Here is a 19,848-nt window from a genome sequence, read left to right on the forward strand (position 1 = left end):
TGTGTGTGTGTGTGTGTGTGTGTGTGTGTGTGTGTGTGTGTGTGTGTGTGTATTGTGCATACGCGCATGCGTGAACAGCTCTTGGTGGTTGCTGCTCGCCTTGTTGAGGCGCCCTCTTTAATACTCACACCATCTGTCCCACAAGCTTCCAGCCTACTGCTTCTGTCTCACCTCACCTGAGTGAGCTGGGATGCAGATATATATTGCCACATCTAGCTTCCTATGTAGGTGTTAAAGATTGACCTAGATGGTTAGGACTGTGTGTCAAGTCCTTTCACCTGCTGAGCCCTCTTTCCAGCCCTCACCAAATACCTAAAGCGTTCCCTTCCACCTATACAAATGAGTGACCTCCCCCTACCCGGTGATGTTTACTGGAGTCAGCAGTAGAGGTGAAGGACAGTCAGAGGCCCCCAGCCTGGGGCTGCTCCTCCTGCCTGTCCTGACTCGGGAGCTGGAGGGGCCTGGCCCTTGCTGTCTTTCCACGGATCCTCACGGCTATTCCTGAACCCCTGCACGACCACTCACCCACACATGCCCACACACACCTCAACTAAGTGCAGAAAGAAGGGCAGCCTAAGGGGAAGAGAAGTGCCAGGTTTCTGAACACTGCTACACTTGGTGGCGCACACACCTCAACAATGTCTAAAAAAGCCCATAGGTCACATGAAAAAACACTTTCAGCTGCTGGTAGTTGGGGTTTTTAAACTTCTACTCACTACTGTCTTCTTCCATTGCATACCCACACTGTTGGGCACTAGGGAAAATCTTCACATGATGATTAAAAACTTACTTTCAGGGATTCCCACAAGGGAAACTGGACCAAGGAGAAAGGAATCTGGAGAGAGAGAAATCATGCAAAAATCATTAGGTAAAAATAGAACAATGTTTGACCTGGCATTATTGCAAGATTCTGTGATTACCACAGTGTTTCATTTTATTGTATGGCTGCAAAAAGGCGGGTATTGGGCAAATCACAGGTGTAGTACATGTTTAAAAAACTGATAAACGCTGGCCCTAGATCCTCTATTTCAAGCTCAAGCAACATAAAGAGCACTGTGAGGCCCTGTGGCCTGGAGAGAAAACGCCTGACAAGGCTGGCATGGAAACAACACACCAACCATCTCCCACAGGAACTGTAACAGTGAGAACCAGCCAGGTTCTACGTGAGAGCTATGGCTGTGTACTCCTCAGCAAGCAGTGAGGGGTTCAGGAGAGCAACACGGCAGAAGAGAAAGGGTGGGTGGAAAAAGGAGACAATATAAGGAATGACAAGGGAAAGAAAGAGAAGAAAGTGAAAAGAGGTGAGCAAGGAATGAAAAGAAGAGAGGGGAGGACAGCAGGGGAGGAGGGAGGAGGAAAGAAACAGAAGGCAGGCATGAAAGAAGAAAAGTGGGGGATGATGAGCAGAAAAGGAAAAGGGAGACAGGAGGAGAGGAAGGATGAAGAAAGAAGCAAGGGAAATGGGGAGGGAAGAGGGGAAGGCCAGAGCCACTTGCAGGCCCATGTCAACATGGCAAACTCCAGGAACCTGCCTACTGCCTGGCAGGGGAGCGCTGTACCCCTGAGAAAGGAAAACTCTACGAATGGTGCTCCACACAGAGTCCAAACCACAAACCCAATCGTGCCAGGGAGAAGGTGTCACCTTCAGTCATCAGGAGAGGTCAAGAGCATAATAATAGGGAACCCACTTGAAGACTGAGCTGCCTAAGGGCTACATCTGAGCAGGAGGACAGTCTCCATGTGGGTTCCCTAGTAAGCAGAGCAGGGGCTACCTCTGACATGAACTCAGTGGCCTGGCCAGCTCTTTGATCACCTCCCCTAGGTGGGTGCAGCCTTGCCAGGCCACAGAGGAAGACAATGCAGCCACTCCTGATGAGACCTGTTAGGCTAGAATCAGGTAGAAGGACTGGGAGGAGATGAGGGAGGGGGCTACAGTGGGTATACAAAGTGAATAAATTATAATTAATAATATATAAATAAATATATTTTTTAAAAAGAGCACAATACTAAGCAAGCATTTACAATAAGCACTTGAACTATGGGAAAGAACCAGCAAGTCCTCAAAAAGCTGTACTTCACTGAACCTGCTAACAAGCCATAAGCCATCAGTGCTGTTATCACCCTGCTGATAGATGAGGAGGCTGGGTTCAAAGAAATGGTATAACTTGCCAAAAGACACACAGTTAGGAACTTGAGTTAGACCGTCTGACTTCAGGGCCCTAACTGAGGGCCTGTAAAATATTTCTAAGGTATCATTTACATGTGTAATTTTATTATTCCTTAGAACAATCACAGAACAAGATGCTTTTTAAAATAAATAAGGCTAGATTGCAAGCTACAACAAACACAATATGAATGACCTAGGGAACCTAAGGAACAAGAAGTTATACTTTAAGAGTGAATATTATAATGTTTAGCAAAAATGACCAAGAACTCTCTATAAACTCAAAGAAATGTACAAGAATTAAAATTACAAGGTGTAATGGTCAGTCCTAATTGTTAGCTTGGTAAGATTGAAAATCAACATGGAAACAAATTTCTGGCATGCCTGTGAGGGATTATGTAGATGAGGTTATTTGAAGTAGGAAGATGCTCCCTAAACATGGGTGGTGTCCATTCCATGTGCTAGCGTCCTAGACTCAATAAAACAAGAAAGTGAACTCAGACCAGGCTCTCTGCTTCCTGATGGATAAAACGTGAGCAGGTGCCTCCAGCTCCTGCTCACAAGCTTTCCCCCTTCCTCCACAGACTGTGTCCTCCTACGCTGTGATCCAAAATAAACCCATGCTCCCCTCAGTTGCTTTTATAAAGAATTTTGTTGTGGAAACATGACCGATAACTAGCGCCTGACTTAAAGGAAGCACGGAAGCAGTCAGCTTGCCACTGACACGGGAATGGGCACAAAGCTGGCCCAGTTCCTTTTCCCAGGAATCCTCCAAGGGAGAGCTCTCTTCTGTTGCATGGCAGTTTCCAAATTATTGTGCTTCACTAAGGGTTTCCCACTCTAGTGTCCCATAAATGATCACCATTCTCCTCCTCAATGTTCAGCCCTTTCTGTTCAGGTCCAGCGGGGCCAAGGATAAATGATGGTGAGATATATATATATATATCTTATAATATATATTTATAAAACTTGCTTCTGAGTGACTCTCATTCTAAAGAAACAAAACCAAACCAAACCAGGTTCTAACGACAGCCATCCAAAGCCTGCTAGCAACCGCATATCAGGACAGAATTTCAACAGTAAATACCTTACCTATGGTCTGTTTTAACTGAACAGCACTGCACACAGAGAAAATGTGTATCTCATAAAAGAAATAAAACTAAATGGTGAAATACTGCAGGCTGGAGTGGCACACCTCTTTAATCTCAGCACCCACAGGTGAGAGCAGAGGACCCTGTCTCAAAAAAAAAAAAAAAAGAAAGAAAGAAAGAAAGAAAGAAAATACTGAAATGAAATCCTTTTAGGTTAATACCACACTCTTTGGAAAGACAGCTTTCCAAAAATTAAGTACAATATGGCATGAGAGAAAAAAAAAATCTAAGAAGAAGATAAAAGTGAGCATGTTGAAGCTCAAACAGATCTTAAAGACGACTGGGGAGAGACACCGAGGGTGCTGTTAATCACTCCATCACTAACTCGGGCACTGGACACAGGAGACTTAGCACACGTTATCAGGAAAGGCGGTGTGACTCCATCTTTATATTCTCTAGAATCCTCACAACCACTCTACTTGGGCTATGAGTGACTCAGAGTATCAACTCACATGTTACTGTCAGTCATATTACACTGATTTAATGAAGAGAAATAGGAAAAACAAACGCTCCCTGCTTTAAATTGCTTTGTCAAGTATTTCACTGCAGCACAATAAAAGAAATAAATACACAAGACAGTTAAACACGCAGTAAGTGGCTGGTTTGCCACAGGCACAGGAAATGTCAAATTAGTCTCTAATTCACTATTCTCTCTCTCTCTCTCTCTCTCCCCTAGACACACACACACACACACACACACACACACACACACACACACACACACTCACACACACACACACACACACACACACACCAGAGTTGAAGGGCCTGGTTCTTTCTTTCAAAAAGACACTTATTACTACTCAGTTGCACTAAGAGGTTTTCTTTCTAACTGACCCCAGAAACAGCACAGATAAGACTCTAACTAAGGCAGTCAGCTGCAAGGTGTCCGCCAACAGGCCTAGGAGTCACCTGAAAGTGGCAACTGGGTAGGGAGCTGAAAAAGGGCACCACACTGCCAGCCCACAAGACGCCAGAATTCTCACAACCAACGGGTTAGCCATGGTAACCCAATCTCTAAAGGAAAATTTCAAAATACTATAAAATGTAAAGTTTTGTATGTAAAGCTAGTCAAGCCTTCCCCAGCCCTGACTGACAGAAAGCACACTGAGGTAACTCTTTAGAGAGGGCAGCTTCAGAAGGAGCAATGAGATGACATTCACATGGCTAAGTCAGGGGCACAAACACAGCTCACATTCTCATCTAACAAGAAGATACGTAGTACTTATATTCTCAAAGTTAGAAGTATTAGTAATGTAAAACTGATGACTGAACTACAGGATATGTTGTAAATAACAATGCTAAAATGACAATCTTCCCCCAAATTTTAAGTTCAATGCAATTCCAACAGGATGCACTTTGTCTTTTTAAAAATATACACTGACAAACTTATTTTAAATTAAGATGTCATTATAATCTACATGCAACACTTACACATTGATTTTTTTAATTTATTTTATCTATCTATCTATCTATCTATCTATCTATCTATCTATCTATCTATCTATGACTGTTTTACCTGCATGTATGTATATGTACCACATATGTACCTGGTGCCTATGAAAGTCAAAAGATGGTGTCAGATCCCCTGAAACTGTGGTAAAATAGGTGGTTGTAGGCCACTATGTGGGTTCTAGGAACCGAACCTGGATCCTCTGCACAAGCAGCAAAACCAGTGAGCTACTGCTGTAGCTCAAGTACATTGATTTTTTTTCCTACAGAAATTTTCATCTACATAAAAATGTTAAAAACACATGATAGCCAAAACAATCCCGAACCACACCAAAGATAGGATGCTAACAGAACTTGATTTCAAGATTTTTTTCTATAAGTTAAACAAATTAGGACAGGAAATAAGAGAGCAAGCAGAAGGAAAATAAGGAAATTAAAAAACAGAATTTGCAGCAAATAGTACAACAACAGTGGATATTCCTATGCCTAAACATAAGCCTTGACTCCAACATCTTGGACATATATAAAAACTAATGAGGGATGAGTCAGAGTCCTAACCATAAAAATGTAAACCCATAAAACTGGTAGAAGAAAAGAGATGAGTATGTGTTAGTGACCTGAGAAACAGGAGACAAGTAACAGCCGTTAAAGGGGGGAAAAAATTGGAAAATTAGGTTATAGCAACAGGAAGTTATTAAAAAGAATCCCAGTGGCAGCTTTTACATTAAAAACATCCACCCTAAAATTACTATGCGATCTCAAGGAACTTCTAACAGCCCAAACAAGCTTGAAATTAAGAATAACACTAAAGATTACAGGCTTTTCTATTTCAAAGGCTACCACAAAACTACAATGAACAAAACATCAAGAAACAGACACAGAGGGAAATGGGATAGAACAGCAGCCCAGCAATACACACTCACATACACAACAAATGCTTTCAACATCAGAACAGTGGCTACTGAACCGAGATGCTCACGGGGAAACTGGATAACCACTCACAAAGAAATGGGATTGGACCTTATGTTATACCCTAAGCAAAACTTAATTCAAAACTAACAAAAGACGAACGCATAATATCTAAAACAACATTATGTTTTTCGAGCCAGGTTTTTTTTGTTTTATTTTATTTTGTATAGCTTTGGCTGTCCTAGACTCACTTTGTAGACCAGGTTGGCCTTGAAGTCACAGAGATCCCCCTACCTCTACCTCTGCCTCTGCCGGGATTACAATCCCAGCCACAAAAATTTTAAAACAGGGAAAAGTCTTCTTGACACTTGATTTGGCTGATTTCTTGCACATAACACCAAAGGCACAGGAAATGTGACAAGACAAAAACAGACGTAACTACACCAAAAGGAAGGCCACAGAGAGGCCTCAGTCAACACAGCGACAACCCCAAGGGAGAAAAAAACATCAAAGCAGATCTGATAAGGAGCTGATATCAGAGGCTTCTGCTCAAAATGTACAAACACATAAAACAATAAAACAATCTGATTTGAAGGGAAAGGATTGGAATAAACGGTTCTCCCAGAGAACGTACACAACAGTCCACAGGGGTGCTTTTCGGCACAGACCGCCACAGGGTGTCTGTGTCCTGCCAATTGCAGGGCGCCACAGTCCACCATGGTGGGGAAGTCACGGGGGCAGGGGCTTGTGGCAGCTGCTCACATCGCATCCACGTCACAGACAGAGAGCAACGGACGCACACTTGCTAGTGCTCAGCCTTCCCTCGGCATTTACTCAGCCCAGGACTGCTACCTGGAGAACAGTCCCCCATCGGTTAGCGTAATCAAGACAATCCCTCACAGACTGTCTCAGAAGATCTACACTGTCCCTGGCAGGTCTGCCTCCTAGGTGTCAAGTTGACACCGCTCCTAGCCACTAACAGCTCTCACTGATGCTGGAGCTCATGGGTTGGCCTAGGCCCACTGGCCGGCAAGTGCCAGGATCCTGCTGTCTCCATCTTTCCAGTACTGGGATAACAGACGCTTACAGCCATGCTTGACTGTGGGTGCGAGGAACCAAATTCAGGTCCTCAGGTGTGCACAGCAGGCACTCTACTAACCAAGCCCTCGCCCCAGCCCCTCCCATCTCTTCCCCATGAGGACACTGGTAGTTTAGTAACTGATCTAACCTATTTAAACTCCATTTCTATATCTGGTATGGCTCAGTGTTGTGGCTGTAATGCTGGTTTACTGTCTCCTCTCTGAGTGTTATTGAGAGTACTGAGCCCTCAGGTAAGGGCTGCTAAGTAAGAAGACTCATGAATAAAACCAAAGGAGGCAACCATGCCAACAGATGTACAAAACATGAAAAAAAGCTAGGAAGCATGCATAATCTGTTAATTGTTTTGAAATAAAGAAATGTTGGACCATAAAGAGGTTCTTTTCATCTCTAGTAAAGTTTCTGTCATAAATTGCAGATTTTAAATTTTTTTTAATTATTTTTTTTATTAATTACAGTTTATTCACTTTGTATCCTAGGTGAGGTCCCTTCTCTCATCCCCTCCCAATCTCACCCTTCTTCTCTCTTCTTCTCCCATGCCCCTCCCCCAGACCACTGATAGGGGAGGTCTTCCTCCCCTTCCATCTGATCCTAGCCTATCAAGTGTCATCAGGCCTGGCTGTACTGTCTTCCTCTGTGGCCTGGTAAGGCTGCACCCACCTCAGGGGGAGCAGATCAAAGAACCAGCCACTGAGTTTATGTCAGAGACAGTACCTGTTCCCCTTACTAGGGTACCCACTTGGACAAAGAGCTGCTTTGGGCTACATCTGGGCTGGGGTGCTAGGTTATCTCCATGAATGGTCCTTGGTTGGAGTATCAGTCTCAGAAAAGACCCCTGGGCTCAGATTTTCTGGTTCTGTTGCTCTCCTTGTAGAGCTCCTATCCCCTCCAGGTCTTTTTTCTTCCCCTTCTTTCATAAGATTCCCTGCACTCTGCCCAAAGTTTGTCTATGAGTCACAGTGTCTGCTTCGATACTGCTGGGTAGAGTCTTTCAGAGGTCCTCTGTAGTAGGCTCCCGTCCTGTTCCCTGTTTTCTCCCTCTTTCAATGCCCATCCCATTTGCCTTTCTGAATGAGCATCTTACCCAGGGTCCTCCTTGATTAGCTTCTTTAGGCGAACAGATTTTAGTATGTTTATCCTATATTATATGTCTTATACCCACTTATACGTGAGTATATACCATGTGTGTCTTTGATCTTTTCTAGTCCCCACCATTTGTCTGCAAATTTCATGATTTCCTTGTTTTCAATTGCTGAGTAATATTCCATTGTGTAGATGTACCACAATTTCTGTATCCATTCCTCTGTTGAGGGGCATCTGGGTTGTTTCCAGATTCTGGTTATTACTAATAAAGCTGCTATGAATATGGTTGAGTAAATGTCCTGCAACCTTCCCATCTAATGATTCTTTACCTGATGGAGAAAGGGACCCGAGAAAGACCTGCTAAAGGGCAACAGTGACAAAAGCCAGATATCAAGGGAGACTTACTGTATAATTTCATACAGTTCACATTTCCTAAATAAAGCAATACATGCTCATATAGGACAGTGGATGACGGAGACGAAATGTTCCAAACTGCAGGCTACCCATGGAGTAAAGCTGTGTGAACCCAGTCACACCCATCCATGCACCGTCTACTGTCTCTGACTGTTCCCAGTACCCACTAGAGCTGAGCAGCTGCAACAGGGAGGTCCAGCACGAAAACCTAAAGGCCACCTGTCCCCCTGTGGAAAACGCTTAGTGGCACCTGCTCTACATTCCAACCTTACATGAGGTGGCCAGCTGGAAGACTGTGAAAACTCAAGAGCCACGAAATGAGCATGTTCCCTAGACATAAAAATAACAGCTCATTATTTCAAAGAGGAATCACCATGATATAAATACAATGAGATGATTCTCAGAAATTAGGGAGAAAAAGCTTTGACACAAAGTGATGCGGAACATGCTACTGAACAAGAAAGTTATTTGGAGTGGAAGGCACTGGAGCTCTTAAAACCCTTTCATCTGCTTGAAAGGAGAACTGATTAAAAGAAGCCCTTGGTCATAAATGCCCAAAAGCAACTCGAAGCTTCCCTTCCTGGAGGTCAGTGTCACACCGAACAGACCCCACCATGAGATGCTGCATTCTATAATGTAAATTCCGCTAATACCTCCAGTCATTTGCCTGTGTACACGTATGCCATCACCTATCCCCACTCTTCAAGATGTTTTTGCTTTTCCAGAAGAGGCCCTGCTCCTCTGCACCTCACTTAAAACAGCAAAGCTCAAGCTAGCCTCCCTTCAGGTACATTTTCTAATGATCTTGTATACACAGGATCCGTTCGTTTTTGCTTTTGCTTGCTTGCTAAATCTGTTTTGCCCCCTTGCTAATCTGTCTTTAGTCAGTTTAATTTTGGGCCCTCAACTATTAAGTCTAAGTTAAAGAAAAGGTTTTTCGTGGACATAAAATATGAGACTAAATAAAATTAGGCTTATAAATGAACTTTTGTAACCAGTACAGAATATTATTTTGGCTCTTTACATTATTTCTTCTTACACTGGAATATTTTCGTTAATGCAACGTTGTCTTATTTCAAACTAGTTGAGGCCTGTTAACAGCATGACACTCAAATCTGTGTGGCCTCTACCCCCCATCACACATTGCAACCTCTCCATCTGTCACACCCACCTTCCACCTCAGAGGATGGGCACACTGACAGAGAACAGCTGTGACCACTGAGCCACCAGGCCCAGGGAAGAAAAAAGAGCTGGCCATGTGTGCCCAGTGTTCAGAGAGGGTATCACAATGCACTCTGATTCAAACATCTTACTTCAGTTTGCAGTTACAGACAGTTTTAGCATACCATGTCTAATTATTTTGAAATTAGTGTTTTGATGCAGTTTAAACAATAATAATTCAAAAATAAGACAAAAAGGATCCATGAGGGAAATCCATGCCTACTTCATAAAACTTGACAAAAAAAAAAAAAAAAAAAAAAGTATTACAGATAGTTTGACCAAAATGATTTATTGAAAAAATGTTTTCTAATTATGAACAGGTACTTCCCAAAAACTGACATAGAGAGAAAAAAATCCAAGTCATTACTGCTAAATTATTTAACGTAGGCCGAGTGCTGAGCTACTCACAAATTGGCTCAGAGGTTAGTCATTGCAGATGTATAAAATTTTAAATTCTAAGTCAACATTCATTTGCCAACCCTTATTTGTTATTAAAACCACATGTTGGCACTGAGTCATTTTATGGTTCATTTGAAATAAACATGCAGAAAATTATGGGAAACAAATAGAGCCCGAGTAGTTAAAGCAAGACACTCATTCCAACACAAGCTCTCCCACCAGGCTTTAGGGTGCCATCGCTAAAAAGTGTGTCTGTGTGGGGGTGGGGGGACGACTAAGAAGAAAACTGTACTGTAATGGTGAGATCAGAACTGTGGCCATCTGCCTATTTTTATCCCAGGAACTAGAAAACGTGGATCTCATTGCTTGTTCAATGAGAAAATGTATTACAACACTTGAACAAAACTAAAATGTGTATTAAACTGGTGAGTTAATCTGAATACAGAGGACTCCTTTCTTGAAGGAGTCTTTGCTCCTCACAGCAAATACAGGATCATCTCAAAATGCTCCACAGCAACCGTCAAAGTTCATTTGTGACAACAATACAAACACTTCAAATCAAGTGTGCCCTGGTTCATTTTGGTAGTTTTGTTTTTGTTTGTTTGTTTGTTTGTTTGTTTGTTTGTTTGAGATGAGGTGCCTGCTGACCAGATTCTTGGACTGGAACACATACCCAACAAACTAGCATCACTCCAGGTGGGGGCTGGTTGGAAAACTGCCTTCCAACCAGGAACAGCATCCAAATGAACCAAGATCTCTAGCTTCTCGGGATTCTATAAGGACCAGCAACGTACCCTAAGTGGAGAGAATTAGCAGGCCTGCTGCATAATCACCTGCAGGCCCAGCTCAAACATAGGTGCAGGAGCCTATGTGTTTCCACTTTACGTCGGGCCTGAGAACATGCCTTCATTTTCAAGGCCAGCTGATGCTATGCTCTTTGTCCAAAGACCACACTTGTAGAAGAACGTCTGTGACAAGTAGACACCTGTGCCCCATTTGGAAAATCCTAGTAAGGCTGAAGTATATGCTGGCATTCATTTAAAGTAAGCGAGGTGTGTGGTACATGCCTATAATGGGGAGGAGGAAGAGGATCAGGAGTTCAAGGACACCTTCCACAATGAAAGTTTGAGACCAGCCTGGAGCACATGAGACCCTGTCTTCTTTTAAATAAACATAAAAATCATTTGTTCTTTCTTACAAAAATGTTTCCATCACATTATTTCTTTTTTTTTTTTTTAAGGTGATTTTCTTTAAGACCATGACTACTGAGATAAAAGTGACCAGTGCTGACATAGAAATCCCTAAAGCACAGCACAGGAGTGAGGACAACTGGGGTCACATCACACTCAGAAGCTTCTCCACAACAAAGAAAACAATTGGCCAAGTAAAGAAACTATGAAGACGGTTTGGGAGCCATTCATCTTGTAAGAGGCTAGTGTCCTGCATATGGGCGTGTGAAGAACCTAAGCCAGAATCTTGCATACGCTAGGTATGTGCTGGACCGCTGAGTTTCCGGGCCAGTGCTTCTCCTGTCATCAGTACTGTCTGTTGTTGTTAGTAGCATTTGTTTTGCTTCATTTGTTGTTTTTTTTTCTTGAGATGATGTACCATTATGTAGCCTGCACTGGTTTTCAAACCTCAATCCCCTTGCTTCTGTCTCCTGAATTCTAGGATTACACAGGCCCATGTCACCATGCCCAGTATTAATTGGAAAGGGCAAATAAAGGGCTGGAGAGATGGCGTAGAGGTTGAAGGCTCTTGTTGCTCGTGCAGAGAAATAGAGATCTGATTCTCAGCACTCACATTCTAGTACCACTGTTCACAGTGCCTGTAATTTCAGCTCCAGGAGATCTGACATCCTCTTCTGGCCTTCACCAGCATTCACACACACATATACAAAAATAAACAAAATAAAAATATCTTAAAGATTTATTTACATGATTTTATGTGTGTGGTGCCTATGGAGGCCAGAAGAGAGTGACAGATCACCAGAAACTGGATTGCAGACAGTTTTGAGCCACTGTGGGGTGCTATGAATCAAACCTGGGTCTTCTGTAAGAGCATCAAGTGCTTTTAACTGCTCTCTCTCCAGCACCCCAGCACCCCCAAAAAATGTAAAAGAGAAAATGATCTAAAGAGACATTTCTCTCCCAAAAAAATATACAAGCAGACAACCAGCATCAAGTTAATTAATTAATTAATAGTTCAATATCGCCTACCAGGGAAATGCACCCAAACCTACAATGAAATACCACCTGCACCTGCAGTACAGTCTGAACGTGAAATTTACCATCAAGATGGAAAACAGGACAGATAAATCAGAGCGTTCAGACACCAAAAAAAAAAAAAAGACTAAATAAGAAAATATGAACAGAGCATGCAATTTCTACTGGACAACATGAAAAACCAAATTTATGAATCACAGAGGAGAAAGAGAAGAACTTCAGCCTAAAAGGAAAAACAGTATGTTCAGGAAAGTTACAGTGTAAAACATCCTAACTTTAGAGAAAGAGATGAACATCCAGACTCAAGAGGCATTCAGAACAAACAGAAAAGACCACATCATATTATGGTTAAAACACCACAGAAAACAAAGAAAATGTACTGAAACCTGCAAGAGAAACGTGTCAAGTTACATATAAAGGCAAACCCATACAAATATAGCACATTCCTCAACAGGAAGCTTAAAAACCAGAAAAACACAGAATGGTGCATTTCTAAGCACTGAAACACAGTAATTGCCAATGGAGATTGCTGTACCTAGCAAAACTATCTGTCCTGATTAAAGAGAAAAGACCTTTCATGATAAAATCAAGCTGAAGGTATTATGACCAGTTAACCAGCTTTACAAAAGATCTTTGAAGAAACCTCAAGCTTCCCATGAGGCTTCAGGAAAGAACAAACAATGCAGGAGTAGAGAATAAAAACTGGAAGACACAAAACACTACAAAAATGACAGGAGTTAACACATACCTTCCTATAACAACTTTGAATATTAAAGGACTAAATTCCCCAATTAAAATTAAAAGACCCAAGCTGGCCCACACCTTTAATCCCAGCACTTGGGAGGCAGAGGCAGGACAGTCTCTGTGTTTGAGGCCAGCCTGGTCTACAGAGTGAGTTCCAGGACAGCCAGGGCTAAAACAAACAAACAAACAAACAAAACAAAACAAAAGATGGATGGATAGATAGATATATCATATAGATAGATGAAGAAAGAAAGAGCCAGACTAGCAGATTGGATTATAAAATAAGATCCATTTATTTGTTACCTTAAAGAAATATACCTTATCATTAAAAAAAGAACAAAAGAATCTTAAGAGTGAAAGGATGGAAAAGGCATTATAAGCAAACGGAACTAGAAAACAAGTAGGAGTTACTATTCTGCTATCCAGTAAAATAAAAGTTCAAACAAAATTAGTCAGATAAGGTAAAGACTGTCCCATCAACCCATCAGGAGGACATTACATATCTGACCATGTAAGTGCCAAACTAAGGTGCATCCAGCTTCATGGAGCAGCACTAGCAGAAGTGAAGACACAGATCTACCTCGACACCAAAGACTTCACATCCACTCACACCAATAAACAGAGCATCCCAACAAAAATGCCAGAAATCTCTCTAGTAAGTAACCGTAGATCAAGCGAACCTGACATCTATAGAAGATTCCACACAAACACTGCAGAATACACAGTTCTTCTCTGCAGCCCAGAAAACTTTTCTCTAGAAGACATTATATAACAGAAAATAAAACAGCTCATAACAAATACAGAGTATTGATTTCTAACAAAACTTCTTGCATGCTAGTTGACAATGGAGTAAAATTAAAAAAAAAAAAACAATAGCAAGTGAACTGACAAGGTACCACAAAAATTCAGAAAATCATTATGACATACTTGTAAAACATATTCCACCAAACTAGAAAATCTGAAAGAAATGGGTAAATTTCTAGGCTCATAAGACCCTTCAAAGTAAACCAAGATATGATAAACAACTTAAAAGACCTTTAACAGGCAAGACTGAAGCAACAATAAAAAACAAACAAAAGCCTCTCAACTGGAAAAAAAAAAAATCCAGACACAGTAGATTTACTGTTGAATTCTACCAGACAGTTAAAGAACTTAGACTAATGCTTCTCAAAGTATTCCACTGAGTAGAAAATTTTGAAAAACAGTATTACTCTGAAACCAACAGCAGATAAAACATCACAAGAAAACTATATTCCATTCTCTCTGATAAACATAGATCCAAAATCACTCAGACAGAATTCAAGAACACATAAGAAAGATCATTCTCCAAGGTCAAGATGGCTTCATTTCAGAGATATGAAATAATCTCAAATCAGTGAGGCAGAAGTTAGCTCCCAATGGATATGGGTGAGGGCCCATGGTAAACTGTAAGCTGAACATAACTAGAGAACAAAGAGATCAGAGATAGACAAAAGCTCAGTTTAGTTAACAGCCACAAAAAGAAGCTAAAGTGGGAAGTCATTCACACCAGCAAGGGTGGTTGGCCAGCATAAACAAATAAAATAATAAATGGCCAGCCCAAGGTCAGCATCTAACAACATAAATGAAAAATGGGTTAGAAGCACTTCAAAACATGACTAGCCTCTAATCTGGCAAAGCAGTATATAATCATCTCCTTAGGTGTGTCAAGAGAATATCCCAATATTGTGCAGTACCCTGCCCCCACTGGCTCAGATCACAAAAAACCCATGTAAAATAACCAATTTTATTAAAATTCAGCCTTTGTCTAGTCTTCACCATGAATCTTATAAGTTTCTAAACAAGACACCCCACAGCAATGCTTTCAGGATCCCCCCAACTACAGGGACCTTAGTCCTTCCTGTCCTTTGCTTAATAAGCTTGCTTTCAGTTGCTCACGCTCTTTCGTCCATGTCTTTTTTTTATTTTTATGTGAATGGGTGTCTGGCCTGCATGTATGGGTGTGCACCATCTGTGTGCAGTGCGCTCAGAGGCAGGAAGAGGGCACTATATGGTTGCTTGCCACCATATGGTACTGAGAATTGAACCTGGGTCCTCTAGAAGAACAGCCGTGATCTTAACCCTTGAGTCATCTTTCCAGCCCTCCATCCATTCTTTTATTCTTCAACGTGAGGCCAAGAATTTGAGAGCCACTATCTCAGGACACTTGGTGAATGCTGACCTTCCAGCACTTTATTTAGTCCCTGAGTCAGGCCTGTAAGAGCCCAGAACAGCTGCTATTCTCAAAGACTGCACCATCAGGAACTAAAAAGGGACTCATTGCTGCTGTAAAAGCAGAAGGAAATGAGTTCAAAGCCCAGCACTCACAGAACAGCAGGGTGTGGCCACGTGTGTGTCTGTGGGGCGTGGAAACCTGGGGATTGCTGGGGTTGGGCGGCTTGCATGCTGCCAGCCTACCTCCAGTTCGGGAGAGAGACCCTGTCTCCAAGAAGTAAGGTAGTGGTAGAACAGGACACCCAAGATCCTTCTCTGGGGCTGGAAAGATGGCTCAGAGGTTAAGAGCACTGGCTGCTCTTTCAAAAGTCCTGAGTTCAATTCCCAGCAACCACATGGCGGCTCCTAACCATCTATAGTTGAGATCTGGTGCCCTCTTCTGGCGTGCAGGCACACAAGCAGATAGACAGATGCACAAAAGGCTTATGGTAAAAATCCATTCCTTCATGATAAAAGTCCTAAAGAAACTAAGAATGTAAGGACGATATCGCAACATAATAATCGTATATGACAAAATTATAGCCAACATTATACTAAGTAGAAAAAAAGTTCAAAGATTTCCACTAAAATTGAAACAAAACAGTGTCTACTTTCCAAGAAGATGAGGGGAAAATACAAACAGGAAATGAAGAGGGTATCTGTCTTAAGTTAGGGTTCCATTGCTGTGAAGAGACACCATGACCACAGCAACTCTTATAAAGAAAACATGTAATTGGGGCTGGCTTACAGTTTCAGAAGTTTAGTCCATTGTCATCATAGCAGGAAACATGGCAGAAGGCAGACATGGTTCTGAAGAAGGAGCTGAGAGTTCTATACCTTGATCTGCAGGCAGAGAAGGGGACTGTGTGCCCCACTGAGCGTAGCTTGAGCATAGAGACCTCAAAGCCTGCCTCCACAGTGACACACTTCCTCCAACAAGGCCACACCTCCTAATAGTGCTACTCCCTGTGGACCAAGCATTCACACACACACACACACACACACACACACACACACACACACAGCACTGAAGGAAAAAAATCAAGGTTACTAGAGGACGGAAAGATCTCTTGTGTTCATGGATTGGAGAATAACATTTTGAATGTGACTATTTTATTGAAAACATTCTATGAATTCAGTAAAATACCCTATAAAATTTGAAAATCGTGTTCCATAGAAATAGAATAAAAACATCAAAAGTACAAAATATCCTGGGTTGCCAAAGCAATCCCGAGCAAGAAGAACAATGTTGGAGGTACCACCATCCAAGCCCTGAAGTTATACTACAGACATGGTAATAAAAACAGCATGGTACTGGCAAAGAAATGGACACATATGTTAATGGAACAGAAAAAAAGCACCCAGATATAAACAGAGTTTCAATTACCTGATTCTTACAAAGATGCCAAAAATTCACATTGAAGAAAAGACTACCTCTTCAACAAACGGCATTAGCAAAACCGAATGTCCACATGTAGACAAACGAAACCAGATCCTGTCTTTTAGCTTTATAAGAATAAACCCCAAATGGAGCAAAGACCTTAATGTAAGACTGGAGACTCTAACACTGACAAATTTTTCACAGAGAAATTTTTCAAGATATCAGGATAATAAAACTGAGCCCAGTGGCCCACACTCACAATCCCAGCACTCAGGAGATAGAGACAGGAATATCAGAAGTTCAAGGTCATTCTTGGCTACATGGTGAATTAGAGGCAGCCTGGGCTATGAGAGAACCAATCTCAAAAAAAAAAAAAAAAAAAGTTATGGCCACAGACATAGACAGCACCTTTGGAACAAGACTAGTCATTATAAGATGATGTTGCCTGCCTCTAGAGGCATTGCAGGTGTGGCTGCTGTGTCACACGTGTGTCAGTAGGTATCAGAGAGGAGAGAGGCAATGTCTATGCTCACTGTTTTGATGAACAGCAAAAAAAAAGTGAGCTGAGATAACCATCTGCCCCGTACCAGGGAGGCCCAGACAGGCTCCCAAGCAGGGGGCTAACCTGAGACTAGAAGAACCCAGCTGGGACCAGAGACCAGCTGGGCAGGAGTGAGCCTGAGACAGACAACCCTTTTAAGGGGCCAGTTGGGTGGGCAGGGTAAGGACTGAGCCCAAGACAATGACCAGACCGGAGCCATGGGGCCTGAACAGGAAGCTTAGCCTAAAATGACCACCAGTCCAGTGTAGCAAGGTCTGGGGGCGAGGGGATGGCAGAACATGCCTGAGATGACCCTTGCCTGGCACCATAATGCACAAGCGGGCATATCACTCCTAGGACCACTCCTGAGAGGCCTCCAGGCACTCTTTGAGACCCCAAGAGCCACTAAGAGGAGCAAGGAAGTGATGGAGAAATGGAAGAGAAAGAGAAACCGAAGGATTCGGGCACAATGAAGAGAGGCAAAACTGAAGACTGGAGGGTAAAGAGGAGCAGCCTGACGAGTAGCTGGTGCTGCCACCTGACATCATGATGTGTCCTGGCCTGCGCTGCCACCGGGGGCCACATCTGGGGACACGGCTCTGCAGGGATCTTGTTAACACCACAAGCCAGGCAGACTGGTCTGGGCTGCTGCCCTGGGACATGTTACATCTAAGGGCTGTGCAGAATGGTCCCTCACCTGGGCATTGTGAGGGAGCTGGCCCTGAAGGCTTAAGAGCAAGAGAGCTGACCCCACCCCTGGCCGGCCGCAGTACTCCAGAGAGCAGGCCCCACATATTGTGGGAGTTTTGGGTGAGCGTGGGAGAACTGCTCCTACCACTCATCCCTGTGTGCTGGTATGGCCGAGAGAGAGATACCCTCCTCCACCCTTGCTCCTTGCCACCAGCAGCAGGCAAGAGAGCTGGTGTCATGAGAGCGGGAGAGCAGGCCCTGCACCTCGCCTGGACAGCACAGCTAGAACTGGCCCGAGGGCATGAGCACAGAAGAGCTGGCCCTGCTGTGTGGTGCTGTGCGTGAGGGATATTGCCAACAGCAGCAGGTGGGAGAGCTAGCCCTGGAGTCATGACTAAAAGAACTGGCCATGTCCTTCAACCACTGTAACACTCAGGAGAGTGGGCCCTGCACCTTACCTGGGCAGCAGGGTAGAGCCAGCCCTGGTTGCAGAGTTGCTGGTGAGCCACCCGGTGGGCATGAGAACGGGAAAGGCAGTAGGCTGACCAGCTTCCACAGTGAGGGTTTTTTTCTCTCTGTTAGGGGAAAGTTGCAAGGGTGAAGGGAGGGTATGAAGGAAGGGAGAGATGAGTGGGATTGGGGTGAGTGATGTGAAATTCACAAAGAACCAACAAAAAAGAAAAGAAGAAAAACAGTGTCAAAAATTGACAACTGGTACATCATGAAATTAAAAGGTTTTTACAGAGCAAAGGATAGACAACCACATGAAGACACAGTCTGAAGAAGGGGAGAAAATCTTTGCCAGCTACACATTTGATGCAGAATAAACATCTATACAAAGAACTCAAAAAACTCAAACAAGAAATCAAGCCTAATCAATAAAAGGGCTAACGAAACGAGCAAACACCTCCCAAAGGATGAGGTGTAACAGGCCACACACATACAAACAACTCACCCTCACCGTCCTTCCAAGCAGTGCAATCAGGGAGCCTCAGGCCACTGGGTCGACCCAGCTCCTTCTAATCTCTTTCGCTCTGGGATGCCATTAGGCAGTGGCTCACTCACTGTGTGCAGCCTACCATGAAAGTCTACCTCACCACAGGCCCCAGAGCAAAGGGACCAATCAACCATGGACCAAAACTGTGAGTCAAAATTAACTTTTCCTCTTTGTTGAGTTTATGTGTCAAGCATCTCATTTCTGTAACTTAAAACTGACTAATACAGGGGTTTCCTGACACCAGGGACACCACAAACAGGTAACGAATGCACCATGTTTGCCCACTGGTGAGTGGCTGCCGTGATAGCAGGCATCCATTACAGTCTCGAGAGACGGCACCACCTGCCTGTTCTACTGTCAACCACAACATCCCTGTGTGCTGCAGTTATGTCAGAAAGGAGGTGAAGGTTAAAGCAGCACTAGAAATAGTCACAGCCGCGAACACACGAAGCTACTCTATTGTAACTGTCGCTTCCTATGTCTTCATAGCAGCCACTTCCAGCTCAAGGACAGTTCCTCCGGGGCTCTTCCAGCCACCCAGAATATCTGGGTTTCCACACGCAGTGAGCAGCATTACTGGCATCTAGTGGGTAGAGGCCAGGGGGCTGCTACAGGGGAGAGAGCAGGCCCTGAAGCCCTGCTCACAAGCCACAGGCATGCCTCTGGATCCTTGTCAGGCCTTCATTTCTGTAACTAGGAATGCTACTCAGGAGTGGTCTCAGACCCAGAAGCAGAGTTTGTCCAAACTCCAAGTTTTGTGGCTTGAGTTTTCATCACCTTTGATTTAGGGCTTGAACTTAAACTTGAGCTACATTTCTTCACCTTTTCCTCCTAGCAAGTAGCATCACAGCTCTGGAATAGCAAGGGTACAACACTCAGTTATCTGTCCACTTTTAACAGACACACCCTAAATCAAGTCGGGGACTTGGTGGAAAGGGGCTGATGGAAGGGGAGCACAGAGCACAGCAGGTGAGAGCTACCACTGAGCAAATGGCTCCAGCAAGGAAGAGATCAAAACAGGGTGGCAAGGCGGGAGACTTGCAGATCCTAGGGCAGCTCCCAAAGAGCTGCCACCCGCAGCATCCTCAAGAAAACCTGGGCGCTGGAGGTACTCAGGAGCAGCTGAGAGCTGAGGCCAGGACACCTT

At 43.4% G+C, this 19,848-nt stretch overlaps 1 protein-coding gene and 1 non-coding gene across 5 annotated transcripts in view; one reads left to right on the forward strand and one right to left on the reverse strand.

Annotated features, from left to right (window-relative positions):
- Window positions 1–19,848, reverse strand: part of Slc25a26 (solute carrier family 25 member 26) — a 94,892-nt gene that overhangs the window by 22,519 nt on the left and 52,525 nt on the right. For 3 of the 4 annotated variants that reach the window (XM_055628411.1, XM_055628410.1, XM_055628408.1), the window contains one exon: window positions 791–835. The exons of the other annotated variant lie outside the window; for it this stretch is intronic. In XM_055628411.1, coding sequence (XP_055484386.1) covers window positions 791–835 — 45 coding nt within the window. The remainder of the gene's footprint in view (window positions 1–790; window positions 836–19,848) is intronic. 4 annotated transcript variants of the gene reach the window in all.
- On the forward strand, window positions 16,918–17,044 carry LOC129692326 (small nucleolar RNA SNORA17). The gene has a single exon (XR_008722680.1). It is a non-coding gene; the product is annotated as a small nucleolar RNA SNORA17 (small nucleolar RNA).

The sequence above is a fragment of the Psammomys obesus genome, unplaced genomic scaffold (assembly GCF_907164565.1).
Source record: "Psammomys obesus unplaced genomic scaffold, mPsaObe1.curated_primary_1811, whole genome shotgun sequence".
In the NCBI taxonomy this organism is placed as follows: domain Eukaryota; kingdom Metazoa; phylum Chordata; class Mammalia; order Rodentia; family Muridae; genus Psammomys; species Psammomys obesus.